Here is a 23,798-nt window from a genome sequence, read left to right on the forward strand (position 1 = left end):
CCCTCAGGCATTCCAGAGTAAGTCGCCCTATATAGTAAGATGCTTTGGACCCACATTCAACAACATCGGACCATATCAGTTCAATCGGGTATGGTGTAGCGGTAACATCGTTGACTCTCACTTCTCAGGAGTGACTGCTCTCTCAACAGCCCCGGGTTCGACTCCCGGTATCCGAGTCTCAATATCTTTTTGCGATTTTTGCCTCTGTCATTTGTGATGTTTCAACAATCGCCAATTGCTCCTTGTCTTTTTTGTTGCGTTTTTCTTTCATGCCAGATTCTGGTTTCATTAATTGTCATTCGTGTTTTTCCTCCAATTTTTGCATGTATCCTCCATCCATTACCGCGGCAGTTGAACGATGGACAAACAACATGAAACGCCGCACTGCAGTTCCTTTCTCCCAACAATTGATGAACCACAAGATGAACACCGATTTTTCATCACCAAGCCGTCCTTCACACTCACTTTGGGTCAGGAGTAGCGCCAACAGCCTCAACCTTCCTCTGTAACTCCAAAACCTCGGCAATCGTCAACGGTTTTTCGGACCTCTTGAATCCCTCTTCGATCGGGAGTCGTTCTTCCTCTGTTTAATTTGTTAGCGTTGTGTTCCACTGCACCAAAGCACACAGCCGCAAGCGCCCTGCTGTGAGTTTCACCCCCCGCATCACTACTACAAAATCTCCTTCCCATCCACCATCTCCCACTATCATCCCCCACTCCTTTCATTGTCCAAGTTCCCATGATTCCATCAACCGTCATCTAGAAAACCAAGAAAAAAAATAAAAAGAAAGAAACTCACCAAACAAAACCCTCACCCACCTCGTCTCCGCCCCGCCCTCGGTCCCCCTTCCAAACACCCTCAAATACAACGCCGTCTCAATCGCACTAAACCTCTTATCCTCCTTACTCATCCTGAAATTGGGATTCCCTTTCGGCCCCTCTTCAATTCTCCAACCGCGCATCCTCGCCGCCTTCTCGATACTAATCCTCTCCTCATCACCCAGTACCTGCAGCGTAGCGGCCCATATCTCCGGGACAAACGTATGGTTATCAAAGTTGGGCGGGGCCGACAAGTCCGCGCGGGAAAGGGACCCATCATGTTCGATGACGCCGTGCTGGTTGAGGTCGGATAGGTGGAAGGTCGTCCAGTGGCCGGTGGTGCTGGCTTGGAGGGCTTTGATGCCGACGATCAAGGTCGCGTTGGGGGAGAGGTTGAGGCCTCGTTGTAGACCGTGCATGAGTTGGGCGAGGGAGATGTCGCGCCCCGAGTGCGGGAGGTAGCCGTGGTTGGCGAGGGCGTTGAGCATTGGGCAGGGGGAGCGGCCTGCATTAATTTTTTTTTGTTAGCGCTATTGGAGGATGGTCGAGCGGAGCGTGGAAAGGAAAAACAAAAAAAAAAAAAAAAAAAAAAAAGGAGGAAAAAAGGAGGAAAAAGAGGAAAAAGGAAGGGGGAAAAAAGGGAGGAAAAGAGAAGAAAAGGAAGGAAGGAAGGGGGGAAAGTGGTTTCCTACGGTCGTCAGGTCCAGGCTTCTGCCATGAATGGTCCTCTGTATCTTCGCTTTTCCCCGTGAGTTTGGCGTAGGCTTCGATGCCGACTGCCAAGATGGAGGTGAGGAAGGACATGACTTTGATGCCGAGGGCTGTGGAGGTTATATTGGTAGAGGCGGACATGGTGGGCTGTTGACCTTGATGGCCCAAGTCTCCTAGGTGTATTGCTTGTGAAGGTGAGTTTGATGATGCGAAGTTTGTTTTCTTTTGCAGTAGGCTTCAGTGAACCAGTGAGTTTCGTGGTGGCCGGTGATGCTGAGATATGGTTGAAGTTGAAGATGAAGTTAAAGTTGGAAGCTAACCCCGGTTTTAATCCTGGCCTCGGAACTATTCCCGTTGTTGAGCTGAAACAACGTCACAGGTACTACCTACCTTTTTACTTTGCGCTCGCTCGCTCGCCATGCTTGCTGTGCTGGCGAATTCCATGGATGGCGAGCTTATGCAGGTGAGAATGGAGCAAGCCGATCCAATGAGGTTCGTGAGATAGTAGTAGTGAATGGATCCCCAATCAAGGCAATTGGTGTTACCATGCCGCCTCGTGTTTGGAGCGGTCCCCGGATCGCCATAATCTCTCGAGATGGAGGATAGGAGCAGTATCCAATAATCTGCTGAATAGTGCCTATCTTCGCAGGTACCTTCGTTGCATCTTCACTGCATTTCCCCGTCATCATCAGAAATCAGGGAAAACATGGCGTGGATTGCCGCCAGTTAGGTGGTCTTGGTATTTTACCATTAAAGAAGGTCTTGTAGTCTGCTCTATCCAGATAACTCCCCGAAATTCAGTGCTGAGCATTCTTTGCGATGGTATATCGTTGATCTTTCATTCCCTCCCACCGAATCCCGCAAAAAAAAAAGACACCCAAAAAACGCCTTGATATATGAACCAGATCACCGCAAACCGCCTCCCTTCTATCGTTCACAGATCAGATAGATATCTTTCCCCCTTTTTACCGTACCACCCCTTCTCTCCCCTTCCATTCACGGTCAGTCAGCCAGTCAGCCAGCCAGCTCACACCATATCCTCCTGCTGGGACTTCTGCCTTCCAAAGAACTTGGCCCTCTTTGGCTTCTCCACCTTATCCATCGCATACCCCTTAGCAAACCCAAAGGCCTTCTCCTTGATGCCCTCGGCACTCATGTACTGATCCAGGGGATTCTCCCTCTTGACGAACAACATAATCGGCATGGTCAAGACGAACAGGAACATGAACCCAAACGCCATCCACTGCAGCACCTGCAGCGTCACGCCCTCCTTCATCAGGATGCTCGACCCCTTGATATGCGCCGTCGCATGTCCCAGCGCGCCCGCGGTCTCGGTTGTCCCGATGCAAGCGGCAAAAACAATCATCAGCCCAGCCCAGATAGTCGAGTAACACCCCCTTCTGATAAACTGCTGTTTCTTGGTGAGCGGAGTCCCGGGCGCCAACTTGGCCAGCTTCTTCTTGACCAGCTTCAGGGGGAACATGAGGACCAAGCCCAGGGCAAACAGCGCCGAGCCCGTGAGGAGCACCTTGCCGAAGATCTGGTCCTGCAGATCCAGCCCCGTCAAGACCATGTTCTGCAGCTCCGGAATGGCGCCGCGGGCGTTGCTGTTGTTCATGACTTGGGGGAACAAGAGCTCGGTAAGGTGGATGATGTCCTGCGGCTCGTCCGGGTCGAAGTGGCCGGCGGCAGACAGGCAGGTGCGCGTGTCGCCGTCGTCGCCGCACATGCCAAAGTAGCCGAGGCGGACTTGCATGGGCGCAAGCGTGCCGTTGGAGGAGGAGGTCAGGGCGACGACGTAAAGGGAGGGGATGGTGGGTGCCGAGGAGAGACAGCCGGCGAGGGAGAGAATGAGGAAGAGGATGGTGGGGATGATGAAGGTTAGAGGGGCGAGTTTGATGAATTTGAACCAGGCTGTGAAAGACGGGGCTGGTCAGTTTATTGTATCGTGAATGAAGGGGAGAGATAGAAAGACTTACGACCGCATTGTATAGCAACTGCCTTTTCTGCTCCAGCTCTGGCTAGATTACCGGCGAATTTACCCATCTTGCCGGTATTGAATGTGGTCGAAAAAAAAAAAAAAAGAATAGTTCAATAGTAGAAGATTAGGTGGATGTGGTCTCGATGCCGTGGAAAGTGACCGACAAGCCAGTTATCGAGGAGTGAGTGAGAACGAGATGGAGAGCTGCAGCGTTGAAAGATAATACGGTGATGTTGACCAGCAACACTTGAATTATTTGATGTTTTGCTGTTGAAAAGAGAAAGTCGAAGAGAGCTGAACCCGGAACTCCTTGGAAGATGATGCTCAAGGACGAAGGACGATGTATGACCAGAGCGCTAGAGAAATAGGAAAACCCAAACACAAAAGAAAGGGAAATAGAAAGGGCAAAATGGTTGACCCAACAAACGATGCGTTGGCAGTTGTTCTGTGAACCGGCATGAGATAATGGGAAAGGCACTTGACGTCTCTGATATATACAATGCCTTTACTTCCCGTGGTCATGGGCCATCTGACGGGAAGGGTTATGCGCCATTGTGGGTCACTGATACCGTGCTACTACTGTTCATCCCGTTGCTCTGGGTAGTTCCCAACCGTGAACCGTCTGTCATGAAGTTTGGACATGGTCAGTTTGGTGTGAACAACTCAGCAACGGCTGGCTTTCAGGGTATGCGGATCATTCACGCGCCTCCATCACGGGCGGCAGTGAACACGATCGCCTTGTAGGGATTCTCCCGCGTTAAGGACATGGGGGGATGCCATTGAGATGTAAACCTATGATTCGACGAGGCTCCTGACATGGTGGTGTTTGAAGAAGCGCGTGGTGAATCTGGACTCAGTGGATGTCGTTCGTCGATTGTTTCTCTTGACTTTGTTTCTGTCAGCGATTCGACCAGACAAGCGCACCGCTCAAACCAGGCCCCACCTGCACCCTGGCCTCAGCGCTTGAAGTGGAGACCCCCCAGAACCCCCCAGACCCCCCATAGCTTCCCGCTGTCGTCCAAACTTTGAAGAAACAACGACGACCAGTCATTCCCTTCCAATCTTCACCTTCCCAGACGCCCATATCAGTGTTTTACAGGCCATCGATATCTTCAACTCAATTTAAATGATTGTCTCGCCCACTCGACAGACGCGCCGTCTCATTGCTAAGTCCTCTTTGTGAAGCACCGGCTCCCATCACGCGTTTGGTGTCTTTGACAGCTGCCAACTGACAAACAGTCAAGAAAGAGGAACCAACAATGAGCACAACCGCCAACGCACGTACTTCCCCATTGTTTTGAACATAGACACGGTTGAGCAAGACATCAAAGCCTTTGTGTGCCAGGCGCGCCACAGCAGTCTTCGCGGGAGCATCTTGGCAATTGCGAGCGACAGCGTAAGGCGACCTTCATCAATCATGCTTTGAGAAATGTTCAGCACCAGGTATGGTATATGGCTGGGCTTCGGACGGCTGTGGGGGAGAGGCACCTGCGATATATGGGGACGCCGGCCGTGTCATCGTCGCCGTGGTTACATATCAGATGCCTACGCCGTGCTTGAGCATCTGGTCAATCTTGAGCCTCATCCCAGAATATCTGCCAGTATCAATTACATAACTCGGCTCGTCACGTTACCAGCCATTCCTGGATACCTTTTTGAGCGGCCAGTCCCGAACCAAATCGCCGTCTTCCGTCGGCTTCAACGACACCCATGTCAATCGGACCTTGAGGCCTTCGGGAGGCACATTCTCAGCCCTATCAGGAACATGCCTCTAGCGAAGGCGCAGGGAAGAAACCCTCTTGGCTACACTAGAATACCTCAATGCCCATTGCACCGGAGCTTACCCCGACGCTAGTCCTCGAATTCCGTGCAATGAGCGCCCATAGATGGTGAGGGTAGCTGTTGTGTGACGTGAGGAGAAAGGTCAGATGTGTCTCCATGAGACTCCACGATATCACAGGTGGCTGACATCGTATGATGACGTCCCGGGTCTGGAAGGGACGGATAGTCGTTCGGGGTAGTGCACCGACACTTGTTCACGGCAGAGTCGCAGTTTGACGGCGACAACGGAGAAGCTCGCCTCAAATGTCCCAGAGGCATTAAACACATTACAACTACAAGACAGGCAAACGCAATATCCTCCCGCCACATCAGAACCAGGGGTCGGGATAGTCAGACTATCAGAGATATCGACCGTGGTCTAGAACGTCTGCCCATGTCTCTCCCCTGATTATCAAAGGGACCGCGATGCTGAGATACGGCAAGGTAGGCTGAGGAAGAACCCCACGATGCCACGATCCACCAGTTCCGTTGTGTGCTTCTTGTTTGTGCCGTGGACCTTTGCTGTGACACAACCAAGAGCTTCATCAGGTGAGCCATAGCCTACCTCTGCTGGCCGTCCTCGTACGTATGCAACCTTTCGGATCAAAAAAAAAAAAAAAATAAAAAAAAAAAAATAAAAAAAAAAATAAAATGGAATGAGGAAAAGGGATTTTTCACCGCAAGTTGGTGAGGCCACAATGCACTTTACGACTGCTAACGGAATGGCTCGTCGTTCATTTGTTCAAAGCACATGTCATCAACTCTATCCCGTCCAGTGTTGAACGGCTGGAAGATTCAGTGCTGACTACGGCTTATTCCTTGGCTTGGATGCATGGCTACGGCGCGTGCGGTCAACCCGCCGGTGCGGTCTATGGTATCGTCACCTCACCCCAACTGTAACGTTGTCGAGAAACTGACAACGTCAACCGTCTTCTCTACAGTGCTAGCTAATGTCTAGATTCTGGACAATTCAAAAATCAGGCCATCACATCCGAACAGCAATATTGAATGTCTTGATATCAGTCTGTCTCATAACGGTTCGATGCGCAAGAGATGCCTCGCGAAGCATTACCATTTCCCCAGGATCATCGCAGTTTACTAACCGAAGCCATATCAGACGCTCTCGACTCCCAAATCAACGACACAAACACACCACACACCGCACACATACACACCTGATGTAACGTAAACTGCCGAGCCCGCCAATCTGACGTGCCGCAGAAAGCTCGTCAGGTCCCCTATGGATTGATGGTAGTGTAACATAAGGAGAGCTCTCCAGGACCAATCAGCGTTGCGTCTTCAAGCCCAACCGATGAGCTGCTGAAGGGGACAACAGCTTCACGAGAGCTTCGGGAAGAGGGGCACAGCCCCGAGCCACATGGTCTCAAGCGAATCATGGTCCATCCCAGACAACATTTTTGTCCCGCCGTGCAGCAAGGCTATATGCAGTGCACAGCCGTATACAACATGGTAACGTCAGAAACTGTTATGACGGCCAAAGGAACGATAGCTGGCACTGATTGGGTCTTCCCGGTCATGAACACAAGCGACTACGAAGACGGCACATTGTGGCTTTCAACATAGGGTTTCAAGTCAGTGACTTGATGAATGGTTGCAACCTCCGCCTGTCCCAAACAGACTATACCGAACCCAGTGTCACGTCATTCGCCGAGTAACCTTTCTAAATGTCATCTCTCGGGCTACAAGTTACGCCCTCTCTGCAGTGACGATGGCAGTGCACATAGTGTCACAGCTTGGAGCTTCCTTCCTTGAAGCTTCTACGTTGAAACAGCGGTATGCAAAGATCTGGGGATCATTGATGGTGTACCATCCGTGTCTCCTCGGAGTCTGGCCATCGAGGTGCCCATGATGATATAACCCTAGCTTTGGCTCCCTACCCCCCTCTCCGGAATGACGTCCATCTCCGTTCTTCATCTACCGAGCTCACAGAAACGCCCTGAAAATGACATCGTCATCCAACCTCAAGACACATCGAGTTCCTTCGCCTAAGCAGCGTGGAACCACCACAATGGCCCTCACTTTCAGTCACCTCACTGCCGCAACCTTTGAGAGAGATGTCGGACGCGGAAGGAAACGACCCAGAGTCAGAGAAGCCGTTTCATGTGAACAATGCCGGGCTCGCAAGATTCGTTGCGATCGAGAAACACCATGCAAGCCATGCAAAGACCGCGGACATGCTTCAAATTGTGTCTATAGCAGCCACAAGGACCGTAATGATCAACATGCTGCTCCTAGTCCTCGTGCCAACCAGACAAAGGCTACAAAGTCTCCCAGTAAAAGTCCTCCTCAGACGCCCTCCATCGAGGTGGTCCCGCCCTTCCAGACATATACTCCTTCCGAGAGCTGCTCCTCCTCAAGCAGCTGGGAGACACCCGAGCGAATGCTCAGCATCGACCGAGCACTCTCCCCCTTCTCCCGGCAGCCATCACCACTACCAAGTCCCCGAAGCCCTCGTTTCCAAACATCATCAGCCAGCAAAACCCGCATGATCGGGCTTAGCCACTGGATGGCTCCCTGCAACGAAATGGACGTCGTCCGCGCCATGCTCGACCACTCCGAGCCCTTCAATCCGTGTCGCAAAACCTTCCGTGAGCTCAAAACCATGCTCCGCTTGCACAACTCTGTCCCCCCGTCTCTCCCAACTCTGACGAGCGACACCGACCTCAAACTCCTCCTTCCTGACCGGCCCACCTGTAACCGGTGGTGCGCCCAATACCAAGCCACGTACGGCCGTATCTACTCGATCCTCGACCCCAAAGCCCTTGGCACAGACGTGGACCGCATTTACACCGGCACCCTCTCCCACCCTATTCATGTCTCTAAGGTTCTGCTAGCCATGGCCATCGCCATGCAACCCTCCTCTTCCTCTGACCGCCTGTACGGTAGGAGTTTAGCCCGCCAAGTCGAGATCTTCCTCCACTCTTCCAGTCGGTTCCAAAAACCCTGCATCGGCGTCGTGCAGGTGCATCTCCTCCTCATTGTCCTGAAAACGATCTCCGCCTCGGACACGGATAAGATCTATGACTTGATGGGTCTGCACGGCATCACGACGCAGATCGTGTTGAACATGGGTTTGCATCGGGATCCTGCGCTGTTTGCGGATGTCAGTCCTTACCACGCGGAGGTGAGAAAGAGGCTATGGGCGACCTTTGTCAGGTTGAATCTGGATTATTGCGTGAGGAGCGGGACACAATTCACTCTCCGTCTGGAAGAAAGCGACTGTCCCCTGCCAACCACCGCCGGTCTTCGAGCCCCGACGGACTCGACTACCACCATACTTGGATGCGAACCGGATGAGCAGGCTAGAGCAGATCTGGACTTTGGGATCGCAGCCGCGCGATTAGCCAACGTCGTTGGACCCATGCAACAAGCTCTTTATTCATCCAAAGCCGGGGAAGCCTCGGACCCCTGCCAGTTGCAGAACGAGCTCAGGGCGGCGTACGAGGACATCATTGCTTCCCTCCCTGCAGAGCTTCAACGTGGCCCTGGCTCTGGCTCACCTCGACCAAGCTCGATAGACCCCATCCATTCTCTCCAGCAATCCATCCTCTCCATCACCTTCCACGGCTTCCTCTCCATCATCAACCTGGCCTCCACCCTCGGCTGCCCGCCTCACAGCACGCAGCGGCCGTCGCTAATGGAGATATGGGACTATTCCACCTCCGTCTTTCACGAGTTTCGATCCCTCTGCCAGCCGTCATGCCCAATCCCAGCAGCAGACATAGCATGCCACCTCCTCTGGACAAACGCCTGTCGTGCCGTACTAGCAGCTTGCTGGACCGTCTCCCGACTAAGGGGACTCAATTCTTCCATGTCCCCTCACCCGCAGCAAAGCACGACGATGGTGCACATGCACGTCTTCCAGCAGATCCTGACGGATGCATTGGGGTTCTTGTCAGGGATGTGGAAAGCCAAGTTCCATTTGGGACCGGTGGCCGCCAAGACCAGTCTCATTCTGGCTGTTACTCTTAACGTGACGCTTGCTGCACATCAACAAAACGATAGCAATAGCTTAAATGTGGATGTGGCACCAGCACTGATGGAAGTGGGCGTCGTCACTGCTGAGATGCTCATTGGGGAGTTTACTACCGCTTTGCAACAGCAACAGCAACTTCAGCAACAGCAGCAACAGCAACAGAGCCGACAGCCTACCAGCTGTAAGCTCCCGGATCTCGGCGGCCTGGGTATCATGACCTGTTACTCCCCCAACATCATCTCCGGTACCTCACTCTCCATGTCCCCCCTCTCCGATCCAGACATGGAGGAGGAGTCCACCATGTCCATGTCCATGTCCGTAACAGGGACAGGGACGGGTACCAGTATCTACGCCTCATGGCCGCCTCCCTGTCATCCAGCGCCCACTCCCTCCTCCTCCTCCTCCTCCTCCTCCTCTTCCTCTCCCAACAATACCCTGCTCGTCGTCCCGCCAATAAGCTCATCGGGAGCGAGTTCGTTAGTGAGCACCCCGTCATTGACTGCCTCTACGCATGAGTACGACGAGTATGAGTATGAGTACTTTGATTTGCACCAGTTCTTGGCACCACCAGAAGCGACTGCTGGTTTCAGTTGTATTGAATTGCCGCTGCACGGCCATCATCACGGGTACGACGATTTTCTAGGTATCAACAATGGGACAGCAGCGAGCATACAGCAGCAGCAGCAGCAGCAGACGCAGAAGGGGATGCACGAGGGGGGATTGGGAATCTATCCTAGCTTGGACCTTGACGCTTATCAGCAGGGGATGATGGGTAGGATGGGTTCCTTGAATGGGATGGATGGGATGAGTTTGTGGCAATGAGGCAGTAATTTTGGTGAGGTACGAGATTAGCAGTAGGTAGTGAGACTTTGGATAGCAGCTCTAGAGGGAATGGGGGGAAGAATGTAGCGAAAAGAAAAAGGTAAAATGGAAGTTTTGTAAGATCTTTAGCTGCCCGTGTTTTATTTGTTTATTTGTTGGTGTGTTCGATCTAAGCAAGGAGTCAACAGACCATGCAAGCAAGACAAGGAAGGAGTTCCAATATAGGAGACAAGACGTAAAAACGTACGTAGGACGATGGGGAGGAACCCCTTGGGTATCCTAGCGCAATGCTACCTAGGTAGCTTGAGAGGAAAAACGATGAAACATAGATACCTACATCTCTTTCCAAAGTGATGAGCTTCACTATGCGCATGACTTGAATTTCTCGCAGGAAAGTAAGGTAGGTATATCTGGAAGGATGGTTATTGTGTTCCGGTAGATGGTGTCAGAGAAAGATACCTACTCTAGGTAGAGAGAGGTATCAAGGAGTGACACCCATGCGCGTCAACCGCACCGACCATCTCTGGCACCATGCTAAACCAACAGAACATCCCCGTACCACAACCTCTTTGCTATTCTCGCTCAGCAATTTCTTCACGATTTAGATAGCCATTCCAAATAGGATTCTTACCTAGGATACCTAATGAAAAGTCAGATGCATTATTGTGATACTAATCTATAGTATCCATCCAGTGGAATCGACTACCTAGCTCGCAATGACTACCGCCGGTATACCGCCGTCACCATGACCACCCACCGCCCCACGCTGGTCATTTTCAGCTGAGGATTATAGGTTTATACTCAGCAACCGCCAATCAACAATTAATACGGGCCGCTGGTCTAGTGGTATGATTCTCGCTTAGGGTTCAATCCTGAGCATTCTTGCGAGAGGTCCCGGGTTCAATCCCCGGGTGGCCCCATTCTTTTTTTTTCGAATTTTCCTTCTCTTTCTCTTTTTCTTTCCTGTGCATGCTTTCTTTCCTTTTGGCTTTTCTTCATCCTCTGTTCTATGCGAAACCGAAACAAGTTTCATTCTTGCTCTCCTTGCTATTCGTTTCTTTTTATCTTTTCTTGTATTCACTCGGATGTTTTGAACTACTACTGCTCTTTCTATGTAATGTCACTTTTTTTTTCGACCAAGTGAACATACTGGCTAAGTCACCAACTCTTATTCTACCACCTTCTTTCTTTCTTCTGATGACGTTTGACTTTCTGGGTAACGACAACACGGTCTTCATCGATACTGTATCCCGAAATTGCAAACCCCAACCCATTACACTGCCTGCAGCCTTATCATTACCCTTACCTATCTTGTTCACATGCTTACTACCTACCCTCCCACGAGATGACAGGGTCCAAACGCGTTTGTAAACAAAACCCCTGAATTATGATCCCACGCTGGTTGGTAATCCAGATCCTACCGAGCCTGCCTACCTACCTAATTTGGTACTATCATGGCATCATCACGTAGCCTTGTAAAAGGAGCGTTCATTCTTTGTCGTACGAGCCTTGACTTCAATGAAGAGAAAGATAAGATACATGAACAATCTGATACATAGAGGTATGTATCTGCTTTGAAGACACGAAAGTACTTACGTTCATGAAAAGCACCCTCGCTCGCTTACACTACACGACCCAAAACTTACATGAACCCAAATTGACCACCAGGTCAATTATAAGATTCTGATATTCTGATCCCAGGTCTACATGTAACAAGGTCCATAACAAATGCATTGATAAGCGTTGTCCGATAACGTGCCACCTACTGCCCAAAAACGAAATTAACCATCACTTCTGATTGCACCGGAGACTTTTTGGTCATAATGGGTCGGAGACCTCACATAGTTAGCCCGGTCGCCGTCTCGCCGACTCGCTGGCGGGAGATCATCGACAGGGGTATGTAACATGTTATTCACAGTAGTGTATGTACTGCAGTGGTGGGAAAAAATTCAAAAAAAAAAAAAAAAAAATCCATGACATTGCCTCTTTTGAGAATTTGAGGTAATGTAATGTGCCTCGGCCTTTCTGGACGAGATCACGAGAGAGAGAGAGAGATAGGTATCTACCAGACCGACCTCAAGAACCTACAAACCCTTGAAAAAATGATTTTCACGATCGCAGGAGTTGCGCTACGGCGTTATGCTTCTTACACTAGTGTAGTGTAGGAGGTGTGGTGTGTTCCAGACTTCCAGCATCTTCCAGGCTTGACCCATGCTCGTCACTCCCCCCAAACTCCCCAAACTAAACCCAACCAAGTCAAGTCAAGCACGGGCGGCGGCCGGTCGACCGACCGACCGACCGACTGAAAAAAAAGGATTTTTACCCGCTATCTCCGGAGGGAATTGGTTGAAGTTTCGGTGGAGTGGATCCAGCTTTCAATTCAATTCAGTTCGGTAGTAAGGGGTGGAAACCGGAATCTGCCATGAAAAGCATTAATAAGCGTTGGACAAGGGTATCCATCTACTTCCTCGGTACATTGAGGTAAGTAGGTAGGTAATCATCAATAGTAGGTACCATGAGTAGAGGTAGATAGTCCATGTCAGGAATGATATAAAACAGATGGAAAACAGTTTTCATGTGAATAAAGGAGCCCTCATTTTGAGTCCTCCATTCATTCTTCTCCAGTCAAGTCCAACATACCATCACTTTTTTTTTCCCGACTTCACACCGTTAAAACCTCACCTATCATACCTACCTAAACACCAACCCAAGATTTAGACGCAGTAAAGGATCACCAAGATCCCAAAACACCACCACCAAAATGGCTTCCTCCACCTCCGACCTCAAACTCGCCCAACCCCTCACCCTCCCCAATGGCCTCACCCTCCCCAACCGCCTCGTCAAAGCCGCCATGGCCGAACAAATGGGCTTCGGCAACCACCTCCCCAACCCCGAACTCTCCGCCGTCTACGCCACCTGGGCCCGCGGCGACTGGGGCCTGATCCTCACCGGCAATGTCCAAGTCGACCACGCGCACAAGGGCGACGCCCACGACATCAGCCCCAACCACCCCGGCACCACGCCCGAGCAGACCGTTACGGCCTTCAAGGCCTGGGCGGACGCTGCGCGCCTGAACGGACAGTCCAAGACGCCTGTGGTCGTGCAGATCAACCACCCTGGTCGCCAGAGTCCGATGGGCGCGGGCACGAGGGGACTGTTGGAGAAGGCGGTGGCGCCCTCGCCGGTGCCGTTGGTCTTGGGAGAGGGATTCGTGCCCCGCTTGTTGTCGAAAGTGCTCTTCGGCACGCCGCGGGAGTTGACGGTCGTTGAAATTAAGGACATTGTGCACAAGTTTGCGGTGACTGCGAGGATCACGGCCGAGGCCGGGTTCAATGGCGTGGAGATCCATGCGGCGCATGGGTATCTGTTGGCGCAGTTCCTGAGCAAGAAGACGAACAGGCGCGGGGATGAGTATGGCGGTTCGGCTGAGAACAGGGCGAGGATTGTTGGGGAGATTATCAAGGAGTGCAGGAGGCAGGTGGCTGAGGCTGTGGGTGAAGAGGAGGCGAAGAAGTTTGTGGTGGGAATCAAGTTGAACAGTGCGGATTGGCAGGCGGGACGCGATGGAAAGGAGGAGGAGACGGATACGGCGGAGGAGGTGTTGAAGCAGATTGAGCTTTTTGAGCAGTGGGGGATCGACTTTGTGGAGGTTAGCGGTGGCAGTTATGAGGATCCTCAGGTAAGTTTTGGTGTTTGAGGGATGGGGGAAGGGATTGTCTGTCGTAAACAAAAGGGGCACGGAACAAATGCTAACACCATACAGATGGCCAACGGTCCCAAGCCCGAAAAGTCCGAACGCACCAAGGCCCGCGAGGCCTTCTTCCTCGAGTTCGCCAAGATCATCCGCACCAAGTTCCCCAAGCTTCCTCTCATGGTCACCGGTGGCTTCCGCACCCGTCAGGGCATGGAGGCCGCTTTGGAAGCCGATGATTGCGACATGATCGGTATCGGACGCCCGGCCATCATCAACCCTTCGCTTCCCGCCAACTTGATCCTCAACCTGGAGGTGCCGGATGCGGATGCCCGCTTGTTGGACAAGAAGAGGGTTGAGCCGCACTGGATCGTTGAGAAGTTGGGCATGAAGTCCATTGTTGGTGCTGGTGCTGAGATTGTACGTCACGTTCCAACCCCTTTTGCTTCATTGTGTTTCCGAGTATGTCATGCTGACTTGGTTCTTTTCTAGACGTGGTATGTGAGCGAGCTCAAGAAGCTCGCCAAGTTTTAGGGAGAGTGAGGGATGATTAAGTACAGGATACCCGCTTTTTATTTTTTTTTTTTTTATCAGAGTTGCGATAGAGCTTTCGGCGTCGAATAGAGGCATTATGAATGTGCTGGAATTTCTTCGTCTCTCGAATTGTGAAGGCCAAATTGACCGGTTCGCTGCTGATACGGCTGGCTGTAGACGAACTCGTGTCACGCCTCGTGTCCAGAGGCTTTCCCAAGGAGTCCTGTTCATCAATTATAACGCACCGTCATGAGAATCGAATCGCGTAGACAATAGGTGAGAAGTGCGAATGGTTATAAGAACTTGGAGTTGGGAAAATGAGGATGACGCAAGGCCAAACACCAAAAGGGCGGGAGGTGCGGGACGTACCAGAGCACCGAGTACTTGCACTAACAGTTTTCTGCCTCTAGAAAAACGAGAACCAAGTTGGTGTGAGCGACAGTTTTCCCGGCAGCGGTTCAAAGCGCTCATGTGGCGCTGCCAAAAAGACTGCAGCACCGACCCGGAATTCTGGGCAAGCCGTGCAGCAAACACTTGTGAACCCCAAGCCCCCGTCCGGTTCATCCCGTCAAGTTGGGGGCCAATACTAGAGAGAAGAGAAGTTAGCAACAAGAATTGTGTACAAGTCAATTGGCATTTTACTTCTCTGGGCTGAAAGACACCTGAGGTATGTTAGTAATTACTATGACATGAGGAAGCCGATGTAACAGCATGTGTACTATTTTCTCACCTACGGTGTCACCGCAGATAAGGTCACGCCAGAGTACATGTTACGCCGTTTTATTCATCTTGATGCTTGTTTGATCTATTTATTTCCAAGTCTACCTATAACAAAGCGGTATACGGAGTGAGTGGACATAATTATCTTTACATATACCCTACAACTCCGACCCCAAAAGATGTCCCCCGGTAAAAACTACAAATAAGCTGAGGGGCGATGCGATGCTAAAACTAAAGCGAACAAAAAGGAAAGAGGAATCCAGGGTATCATGTTCCAACGCTGATGGAGAACCGTGCCGTACAACCTGGCTCCGACATTCGTACACACGGCGAAAGGCCGACCGACGATGGGTAGAGGCTCAATGGCTATCACCTCACCACCACCCCATCGCATTACCACATTCCCCTAGACGGCTCCCCGTCTCCTTCCGTATCCGGATAATAATAAGGCGGACCGCTGTACATCATACCAGTCGTTGGATCCTCCATCATATCCATCATCGGCATCTGAGGCTGCTGAAATTGATCGCCAAACCCATCATCTCCCCACATATTTCCAGCAAAGGCCATGTTCGGGTCCATATAGTTAACGACACCTTCCATGAATGGCGGCGGTTCTGGCCTTTGCCCTTGGCCCAGTGCATGCGTGGTGGGGACAGAAGCAGCACCCGGACCTGTACCAACAGAAGGCCCGGGCATGAGCGACGACGTGTCATTACCACCGGCAAGCCCAGTTCCTGCCGTTGGGGCCAATGTCGTGGCCGTTGGTATTGTCCCTGTGTCTGTTCGTGTTGCTCCCAGAGAGCCGCTGTTCATGTTATTGTTACCCAGGACGTTCGCAAGCTTTTCAACGTAGGGCGGAGCAGGTGGCCGTGTCCCCGTCTGCCTAAGCAGCGCTTCGGACCTTTTCTGCCAAGCTTCAAGGACTTTGCGAGCGATTTGTGAGTACAACCGGTTTGACGTGTCGAATAGGTCGGGATTGAGTCGATAAACGAAGGAGATTTGCCGCCAGGCGCGATCGATTAGGTCGGTCTTGGCGCTTGCTGTCTCCATGTGCTTATCACTGGCGGACGGGGACTGGAATTGGCACAGCTGCGACACGACATACATGAAGTTGAATGGCTGGAAGTACACGCGCGAAAACCAGAAGAAGGCGGGGTCGTCGTTGAGCATATTGAGTTCGTGGTGCTCGAGGTCGATGATAGCTAGCCTGAAAGCGCGGTCGACATCGTTGAAGCCTTGTTGATCAGAAGTGGGAGGGGGTTGAGGTTTAGCACTGCAGAGTTTCTTGATGAAAAATTCCTTGAACTTGAAGGCCAGGGCATGCACCGGGCCGTTGGCGGGGTGCAAGTGGTAGCGGTCCGTAAACGCCGACAACTCGAGCGCTAGTTGTTCGACGGTGCGGCGGTGACGTTGGTCGTCGGAACCAGGGGCTTGGCCGCCTGGGAGGTCGGCCGCGATCATGACACCTTCAAAATCCTGCCCGCTGGTGAGGAGGAAATCGGTGGCTTTATAGGACATGAGGCAGAAGATCATCTCGGTAGGGCCGTCGCGTTCTACAAAGTCTTCTTTGGCGTCGGGATGCATGTCGGTGTCTTCAAGGTTTCTGGGGAGTTCGGTGGACCAGTCTCGCACAACCGCCGCAGACTTGAAGCCGGATATTGTTGCGGTTTTGGCGTCGAGCACAACAAGCTGCCACCAAAGCCGTCTTCTCATCTCGGTTTCGAGAGGTGGCAACCCTAATCGTTTGCCATCGACGTGAAGACCTAGCTTTCGAGCCAGGCGTATAGCAGTGCCAATCAAAACCCAAGTGGCGTGAGGATTGGATCGGCCTTGGAGCGATGTCTGTAATCGTCAGCATTGCGACACCAAAATCGATGAACAGAGTCTCGAGGGATGAAATACCAAGTAAAGAGTAAATGCCTGGAGAGTAGTCAGGTCGTTCGTGCTGAGGAAGCCCATTCGTACAAATGTCAAACGAGCACCTTGAGCAAAATCTTGGAGAGCCTGCTCTCTGTGGTAGCCCAGCCGCTGCGCACACTCGTCTGCATCCAAAGACACGATCGCCATTAGAAAGATGGAGAAGAACAAGGCTCGTATGTTGGGACGAAGCCCGAACGGTCCACTAGAAGCTTCCGCGACATATCTCTCCAGTGTCGGTCTGTGGATGATCTTCATTAAAGGGTTGACTCTCTGGAAGAAAATGTCACAGAGCTGCCAAACAGCACCGGGTTGAGGCCAGGAAGACATGGGATCAAAGGTCGGAGTGTCGGCCCCAAGAATCAGATCTGAGCCATCGTCTGGCGAAGTGTCCACCATGGCTCTTATTTCCCCTAGCTGTATATATGTTGGTAAGCCGGAAGACACCTAAACGCAGAGATGACAACATACCTCTTGGTACATGGTGCCCAACAAGGAATCCATGAAACGGACACCGCCCTCCTCCTGGATCAGTCTCGGGTTTCCCTTAGAATCCCAAGAAGAAGTGGTGGGTGCGGGTGTGGCGGGAATAGCCAGACCCTGGCCACTCGCTTTCGCAGCATCCATTTCACGCCTCATTTGCTCCATCTTCTCCGTCACGGCAGCCAACTTTTCCTGGAGCGCTTGGTGTGGTGGCCGACGTTTCCTGAGGGGGGCCGGTTTACTGGGTATGCATGGAACATTGGACTGTGAGGTAAGGTTAGCATGCCTCTGCAAGATGGTCGAGTTATGTGGGACAGCCAACCCTCTTGCAATTGTCGCAGGGGAACACTCGATTGCACCTGATCTTTCTTCCTTGACATAGCTGGCAAGCGAGAATACGGGGCGACTTGGCTTGGCGCAGTTGTTGCTGAGGTTGACTATTCTGAGGTTGATCATGAGAGGGAGGCTGACTTGGGGCTTGATCCCATGGAGACTCCAATTGGGCTGGAGACTGGTCCCATTGGGATTCTCCTGAGCCTGGCGTTTGGCCCCATGAAGGCTGAGATGGCGTTGAGACTTGAGGTTGTTGAGTCTGAGACGGAGGTTGAGCTGCTGTAGACACTGGAGCTGGTTGTGGAGGAGGGGCTGATTGGGCGGATACATCAGCCCCTGAAGAAGCCATTGGAACCCCTGGATCCGTCCCCGAGACAGAGGGCCGAAGGGCCATGGGCACGTCTTGGTAAGGGTCCATGACTGCTGCCGGGTCGGTGAGTGCCGGTGGTGATGATGCCGCGATAGTTTGGCAGTAGAGATGGTGCGAGCATCTCTATGGGAGATGTACCCCGCTAAGAGAGCAAAGAGAGTCCAACGGGTGAGGTCAGATCCGAAGCGAGAATACAGCTATGTGGTGGTGGGTGGTGGGGATAGTATCAGGTCCAAGAAACGCAAATAAACATATTCCCAATCAGTCCAGTATGTACCTGATGATAGTGTAACAAAGAGGCTGAGCCAAGATGAGAAATACTGAAGTTAGCGTTGAGAGTCAGAGTGAGAGTGTAAAAGTGCGTTGAAATGAAGTGGAAAGGAAAAGAATGTGAAAGGCCGCGAGTACCTCGATGGTCGGGAAAGTCTCCGATGATTTGTCGGCCTGGATTGGTGCCTGCCTCTTGGGACAATGGGTACCAATGGTACCTTCCACTTACTGCGCCGCTCTCACTCTTTTCTCTTCGTTCTTCAGCTTGTCCAATTCTGTGACTCCCGCTCCCCCACGAATCCTGACTTGGAAGAAACCTGTCCAGAATGTGAAGGGAACTGAAGCTTCAATGCTGACTGTGTCTGGTGCTGTTCAGTCAGACCGACAGGCAGCAGAAACAACCTCAAGAGAATACGACGCCGACTTCTTGGCCTGGAAGTTGGAGGTGCCTGACATCGATGAATGGAAATGGAACTCCCGCATTCCGTCACCCATCGATGAGGGACCATCCGGTACCTGTACCGCCTCCGGCCCCTTGTTATTCACCAGTGACCAGTGACCACAGCAATGGTAGTGGTGGGTAGGGGCTCGTCTTGGCATCTTGGCGTCAGGGCAATCTGGACTTCGGTAAAAAAGCGAAACCGAGCAGCAGCAGAGTGGACACAATGGAAAAAAATGAGTAGTCGGGTGTAGTGTAAGAGGCTGAAAAGCGGCTCCAAACTGAACACACTTCTCCTCCCGCTGAGTTTGCCAACTTGAACTGGCGGAACGTGGTATTGGACGCTCGTGGCGGCGCTAATCAGCCATTGGAAAATAAATAAAACGGAGAAAAAGTCGGCATCACGGCACCATTGGATCTTTTGGCAGCCAGTTCAGCAAACCTAAACCATGTGCTGCGTAGTGGACTTGATGGAACAATATTGGAAGCTCCAGGCAGTGAGATGCATCGGCAGTCGGGTGCTGGACTTCCCGGCGCCGGGCAGCGCTTTGGCTGCACGTCCAGTCTCGATTTGTGCAGTCAACCGATCTGGGATCAATTTGTGGCAGGTGGCTCGTGCTTTTTTGCATTACTAACCACGAAAAGGGGACCAAGTTCAGCCCTGAAGGGTCGGTCCCTGGCGTTAAACTGGAAAGAAACCTTGGAATCGAAAATTACCACCGCCCTGGGCCGGGGCACTTTTGGTCATCTACTGTGTACCTACTTGGGTACTTATCCGCGTATAGGTTGGTGCGTCACACGCCGTACATATTTGTACGTGTGATGTACTGTGACCTTTTTCTTGTTTTGGTCGGCATGAGATGAGGTGTTGTCAAGGTTACGTGTAAGTTTACTTAGGGACGTGTACTATGTATATAGGCTCCTCGAACAGCTCAGGAAACTTCAAAAACAAACACATGTCAGACGACGGCGCTGGTGTTTGAGGTTATTCTGAACAAAGTTAGTACTTGGCACCTGACAGCGGATAAGAATACGATGACCGCCCCGCGGGAACGCCGATTCTTTTCGGATTCCTCGCGGAGTTAACATCGATCCATACAACTTAGTGTGGAGATAAGATAAGCGCCCCCTAAGGTTTTAGTGTCACGGTACTGTAATCCTGTCACTTCCTCTTCACCTTGATTGTGACGGTGGTACATGTACGTACCTCCTCGGCTTAATGTAGACGTTGGTGCCTGACGTGCGCAACGACGGGTGTCAAGACGGCCGGTGCCGGAGCCCCCCACCAAATATTTTCAATGCCGGGATCGCCACCCTCCCCCGGCCGGGCCATTATCCATGGCATCCCCGGACTCCACTACTGACTGTGACTGCCGGCCCATCCCCAGTCGTTGAACGAGTCGTTGTGACTCGATTTCCAATCTGTCGTCGGCTCCAATTGGGGTTACATCTATTTTCAAACACCCAATTGCAATTCCAGTCTGTCCGGCAGTGCCATGGTCAGTTGCAAGTCGTGATAGCTGGTCCATCATGATTCACCCCGTGGTATGTTTACATTCCTATTTACCCTCCAGTTGCCATTGACATTGCCATTGGCATCGCGACTAACAAGAGACTTCACCTTACCCGCTTCCAGAGAAGAGCCCTGGCCGTGGCTGCCAGCAGAGCCCCCCGTCAATTCCTTGCAGCCGCCTCGAGAACCACCTCTGTCCGCAGTGTCCGCGCCGCCGCCGCCTCCGGTTCCTACTACAGCACCACCTCGCGCCGTCTTCAAGATGCCTTCCCTTCGCAGCTCGAGAACCTGGCCTCCTCGACCCTCCCCAAGGTCGTCCCCCAAGTGCCCCAGACCTTGACCGAGAAGATTGTCCAGCGCTACTCGGTCGGCCTCGCTCCCGGCAAGAAGGTCAAGTCCGGCGACTATGTCACCCTCCAGCCTCACCACTGCATGACCCACGACAACTCGTGGCCCGTTGCCATGAAGTTCATGTCCATCGGCGCCTCCAAAATCCACGACAACCGCCAGGTCGTCATGACCCTCGACCACGACGTGCAGAACAAGAGCGAGGCCAACCTCAAAAAGTACCGCCAGATCGAGGAGTTCGCCAACACGCACGGCGTTGACTTTTACCCTGCCGGCCGGGGCATCGGCCACCAGATCATGGTTGAAGAGGGCTACGCGTGGCCGGGCACCGTCACTGTCGCCTCCGACTCGCACAGCAACATGTACGGCGGCGTCGGCTGCCTGGGCACACCCATGGTGCGCACCGACGCGGCCTCCATCTGGGCCACGGGCAAGACATGGTGGCAGATCCCGCCCATCGCCAAGGTCACCTTCACCGGTCTGCTCCCGCCCGGTGTCACGGGTAAGGACGTGATCGTTGCTTTGTGCGGCCTCTTCAACAACGACGACGTGCTGAACCACGCCATCGAGTTCACCGGCGCCGAAGAAACCATGCGCTCCATCCCCGTCGACGACCGCCTGACCATCGCCAACATGACCACCGAATGGGGCGCCCTCTCTGGTCTCTTCCCCATCGACGCCGTCCTGGCTTCCTGGATGCGCGCCAAGGCCACCGTCACCGCCATGGAACACCCCGAGCTGGGCGACAAGGCCAAGTTCACCCACGCCAAGATCGACGCCCTGCTCGAGAACCCTCTGGTCGCCGACCCCGGCGCCACCTACGCCAAACAGCTCTACCTCAACCTGTCCACCCTCTCCCCCTTTGTCGCCGGCCCCAACTCCGTCAAGATCGCTACTCCCCTCAAGGACCTCGAGGCCCAGAACCTCAAGCTCGACAAGGCCTACCTCGTCTCGTGCACCAACTCGCGCGCCTCCGACATCGCCGCGGCCGCCCGCGTGTTCAAGGACGCCGCTGCCGACAACAACGGCGTCATCCCCAAGGTCGCTCCCGGCGTCAAATTCTACATTGCCGCCGCCTCCCTCCTCGAGCAGAAGCAAGCCGAAGACTCGGGCGACTGGCAAGTCCTTCTCGACGCTGGCGCCGAGCCTTTGCCTTCCGGCTGCGGTCCCTGCATCGGTCTGGGCACCGGTCTGTTGGAGCCCGGTGAGATCGGCATCTCTGCTTCCAACCGCAACTTCAAGGGCCGCATGGGTTCCACCGACGCCAAGGCCTACCTCGCCTCGCCCGAAGTCGTCGCCGCTTCTGCTCTGAAGGGCAAGATCGCCGGTCCCGGCTGGTACCAAAAGCCCGAGGGTGTCGAGAAGGTGATCATCGGCGAAGGCAACGGTGTCGTTGAGCAAGACAAGGCCATGTCCATTGAAGACGCTCTCGACAAGATCATTGCCGAGGCTGAGTCGCTCATCGCCAACGCCGAGGCAGGTCTTACCCCCGAATCTACCTCTTCTTCTCCTTCTTCGTCGGAGGAAGAATCCCTCACGGAAATCCTCCCCGGCTTCCCCGAAGCCATTTCCGGCGAAATCATCTTCTGCGACGCCGACAACATCAACACGGACGGCATCTACCCCGGCAAATACACCTACCAGGACAACATCACCCCGGCCAAGATGGCCGAAGTCTGCATGGAGAACTACGATGCTTCCTTTGGCTCCATCGCGCGCGCCGGCGACATTCTCGTGACAGGCTTCAACTTTGGCTGCGGTTCCTCGCGTGAACAAGCGGCGACCGCTATTCTAGCAAAGCAAATCCCGCTGGTGGTGAGCGGCAGTTTCGGCAACATCTTTAGCAGGAACTCCATCAACAACGCCTTGATGGGCGTCGAGGTGCCCAAGCTGGTTCAGCGACTCCGTGAAGAATTCGGCGGCGGCGAGAAGACGGTGGCCACTAGACGCACAGGGTGGAAGTTGACGTGGGATGTGCGACGCAGCAAGGTGGTTGTTGAGGAGGCGTCAGGCAAGAAGTGGGAGCAAAAGGTGGGCGAGTTGCCGCCGAATGTGCAGGAGATTATTGCCAGGGGAGGATTGGAGAAGTGGGTCAAGAGTCAGATTGAGGCTTGATCTCTGCTTTTTTTTATTTCCGTGTCTTGAACAGTTCAGTTCAGTTCGGTTCGGTTCAGTTGAGTTGTAGGGTAGATGAGTGTCAGGATAGACAAAAAGTACAGTACAGGTACATCATAGTTCCCGGTAGTATAGTAGGTAGATGGGATAGAGTTGAACAAGACACAAAGAAGAAGAGAAAAAAAAAACAGAAATGATATCCCTTGTACTACACCAGCCTAGATTCATACGGATCTCTCCTTTTTGTTTCACGGGACGTAATCGAAAAAAGTTCGGTTGTCTTCAAGTAGAACCAAGAGGTGGGAGGCTTGGGTAGACACTATGTTGATGGCAGACATTTAGTAGAGAAAAACATACTAGAAGACATCCCGTCTGCAGAGGTAAGTAAATAAAAAAAAAAAAAAAAAAGGCAGTCAGCTCCGAAGAATGTTTCACAAAAAAAAAAAAAAAAAAAAAAAAAAAAAAAAAAAAAAAAAAAAAAAAAAAAAAAAAGGAAAAAAAAGGCTCAAGACAAGAAACAGAAATGATGGGATGAAGCGTCGATAGATTCAGAATCTCTGTCTTTGTTGTGTACCTCTATGGGCTCCCATACTGTGTCGCATAATCCGCGGTCCCAGGAGCTCTCCCATCAGCGAACCCTCTTGAGCAGACCTGGAAGCAATGCTGTATATAGTCAACACGTTTGACAACCAACCGTCCCACAGCAGGCCTGGTAGTCCAGGAACTTTGTAACCATTCGTTATCCATGTTACACCCAATATATTGAGAGCCAGATAAAGATAGCAACCACTGTCTTCCTTATCCCCGCCCCATTCGTCCGCTCGCTTCTAGCAAGTGCTCATAAAGACGCCACCCTTTTTGTGGACCCTTTGGTTTTTCCCGAGGTAGTATAATACACATTTGAGTTACAC

The 23,798-nt window shown here is 52.4% G+C and overlaps 7 protein-coding genes and 2 non-coding genes across 9 annotated transcripts; 5 read left to right on the plus strand and 4 right to left on the minus strand.

Annotated features, from left to right (window-relative positions):
- Positions 1-84: 84 nt before the first annotated feature.
- Positions 85-176, plus strand: B0T23DRAFT_t6. The gene has a single exon. It is a non-coding gene; the product is annotated as a tRNA-Glu (tRNA).
- B0T23DRAFT_368810 (Chloroperoxidase) lies at positions 173-1,932 on the minus strand. Its single transcript, XM_062836472.1, has 3 exons — positions 1,512-1,932; positions 800-1,324; positions 173-583 (listed from the first exon to the last, which is right to left on the minus strand). The coding sequence occupies exons 1-3, from the start codon at positions 1,669-1,671 to the stop codon at positions 462-464; spliced, it is 807 nt and encodes a 268-aa protein (XP_062696552.1). The 5' UTR covers positions 1,672-1,932; the 3' UTR covers positions 173-461.
- A 222-nt stretch (positions 1,933-2,154) lies between these two features.
- Positions 2,155-3,532, minus strand: B0T23DRAFT_368812 (Ca2+ regulator and membrane fusion protein Fig1-domain-containing protein). Its single transcript, XM_062836473.1, has one exon. The coding sequence runs from the start codon at positions 3,284-3,286 to the stop codon at positions 2,558-2,560; it is 729 nt and encodes a 242-aa protein (XP_062696553.1). The 5' UTR covers positions 3,287-3,532; the 3' UTR covers positions 2,155-2,557.
- A 1,545-nt stretch (positions 3,533-5,077) lies between these two features.
- On the minus strand, positions 5,078-5,769 carry B0T23DRAFT_4055 (uncharacterized protein). The gene is made up of 2 exons (XM_062839006.1): positions 5,364-5,769; positions 5,078-5,297 (listed from the first exon to the last, which is right to left on the minus strand). Exons 1-2 carry the CDS (start codon positions 5,660-5,662, stop codon positions 5,225-5,227), a joined length of 372 nt encoding a protein of 123 aa, XP_062696554.1. The 5' UTR covers positions 5,663-5,769; the 3' UTR covers positions 5,078-5,224.
- Positions 5,770-7,361: 1,592 nt separating this feature from the next.
- B0T23DRAFT_391604 (uncharacterized protein) lies at positions 7,362-10,935 on the plus strand (the record flags this gene model as incomplete). The annotated part of the gene is made up of 3 exons (XM_062837950.1): positions 7,362-10,101; positions 10,481-10,551; positions 10,834-10,935. 3 exons carry the CDS (start codon positions 7,362-7,364, stop codon positions 10,933-10,935), a joined length of 2,913 nt encoding a protein of 970 aa, XP_062696555.1.
- A 45-nt stretch (positions 10,936-10,980) lies between these two features.
- Positions 10,981-11,070, plus strand: B0T23DRAFT_t7. The gene has a single exon. It is a non-coding gene; the product is annotated as a tRNA-Pro (tRNA).
- A 1,713-nt stretch (positions 11,071-12,783) lies between these two features.
- Positions 12,784-14,437, plus strand: B0T23DRAFT_368815 (uncharacterized protein). The gene is made up of 3 exons (XM_062836474.1): positions 12,784-13,830; positions 13,915-14,262; positions 14,335-14,437. Exons 1-3 carry the CDS (start codon positions 12,913-12,915, stop codon positions 14,374-14,376), a joined length of 1,308 nt encoding a protein of 435 aa, XP_062696556.1. The 5' UTR covers positions 12,784-12,912; the 3' UTR covers positions 14,377-14,437.
- Positions 14,438-15,150: 713 nt separating this feature from the next.
- On the minus strand, positions 15,151-18,580 carry B0T23DRAFT_4090 (fungal-specific transcription factor domain-containing protein). The gene is made up of 4 exons (XM_062839355.1): positions 17,822-18,580; positions 17,488-17,763; positions 17,002-17,433; positions 15,151-16,941 (listed from the first exon to the last, which is right to left on the minus strand). The coding sequence occupies exons 1-4, from the start codon at positions 18,248-18,250 to the stop codon at positions 15,490-15,492; spliced, it is 2,589 nt and encodes an 862-aa protein (XP_062696557.1). The 5' UTR covers positions 18,251-18,580; the 3' UTR covers positions 15,151-15,489.
- Positions 18,581-20,192: 1,612 nt separating this feature from the next.
- On the plus strand, positions 20,193-23,144 carry B0T23DRAFT_409097 (putative homoaconitase precursor). Its single transcript, XM_062839361.1, has 2 exons — positions 20,193-20,456; positions 20,548-23,144. Exons 1-2 carry the CDS (start codon positions 20,442-20,444, stop codon positions 22,885-22,887), a joined length of 2,355 nt encoding a protein of 784 aa, XP_062696558.1. The 5' UTR covers positions 20,193-20,441; the 3' UTR covers positions 22,888-23,144.
- The last annotated feature ends 654 nt before the right edge of the window (positions 23,145-23,798 follow it).

This window comes from Neurospora hispaniola (genome assembly GCF_033458365.1).
Source record: "Neurospora hispaniola strain FGSC 10403 chromosome Unknown B0T23scaffold_1, whole genome shotgun sequence".
Lineage (NCBI taxonomy): Eukaryota > Fungi > Ascomycota > Sordariomycetes > Sordariales > Sordariaceae > Neurospora > Neurospora hispaniola.

Coding starts and splice junctions, on each gene's coding strand:
- B0T23DRAFT_368815 (XM_062836474.1), top strand. CDS start 12,913: ATGGCTTCCTCCACCTCCGACCTCAAACTCGCCCAACCCCTCACCCTC. Junction 13,831..13,914: donor GCAGTTATGAGGATCCTCAG/GTAAGTTTTGGT, acceptor AACACCATACAG/ATGGCCAACGGTCCCAAGCC. Junction 14,263..14,334: donor TTGGTGCTGGTGCTGAGATT/GTACGTCACGTT, acceptor GTTCTTTTCTAG/ACGTGGTATGTGAGCGAGCT.
- B0T23DRAFT_368810 (XM_062836472.1), bottom strand. CDS start 1,671: ATGTCCGCCTCTACCAATATAACCTCCACAGCCCTCGGCATCAAAGTC. Junction 1,325..1,511: donor GAAGCCTGGACCTGACGACC/GTAGGAAACCAC, acceptor AAATTAATGCAG/GCCGCTCCCCCTGCCCAATG. Junction 584..799: donor GTGGGTGAGGGTTTTGTTTG/GTGAGTTTCTTT, acceptor CAAATTAAACAG/AGGAAGAACGACTCCCGATC.
- B0T23DRAFT_4090 (XM_062839355.1), bottom strand. CDS start 18,250: ATGGACCCTTACCAAGACGTGCCCATGGCCCTTCGGCCCTCTGTCTCG. Junction 17,764..17,821: donor CCTGCGACAATTGCAAGAGG/GTTGGCTGTCCC, acceptor CTTACCTCACAG/TCCAATGTTCCATGCATACC. Junction 16,942..17,001: donor AGGCATTTACTCTTTACTTG/GTATTTCATCCC, acceptor TGACGATTACAG/ACATCGCTCCAAGGCCGATC.
- B0T23DRAFT_368812 (XM_062836473.1), bottom strand. CDS start 3,286: ATGCAAGTCCGCCTCGGCTACTTTGGCATGTGCGGCGACGACGGCGAC.
- B0T23DRAFT_4055 (XM_062839006.1), bottom strand. CDS start 5,662: ATGTGGCGGGAGGATATTGCGTTTGCCTGTCTTGTAGTTGTAATGTGT. Junction 5,298..5,363: donor TGCACGGAATTCGAGGACTA/GCGTCGGGGTAA, acceptor AGGGTTTCTTCC/CTGCGCCTTCGCTAGAGGCA.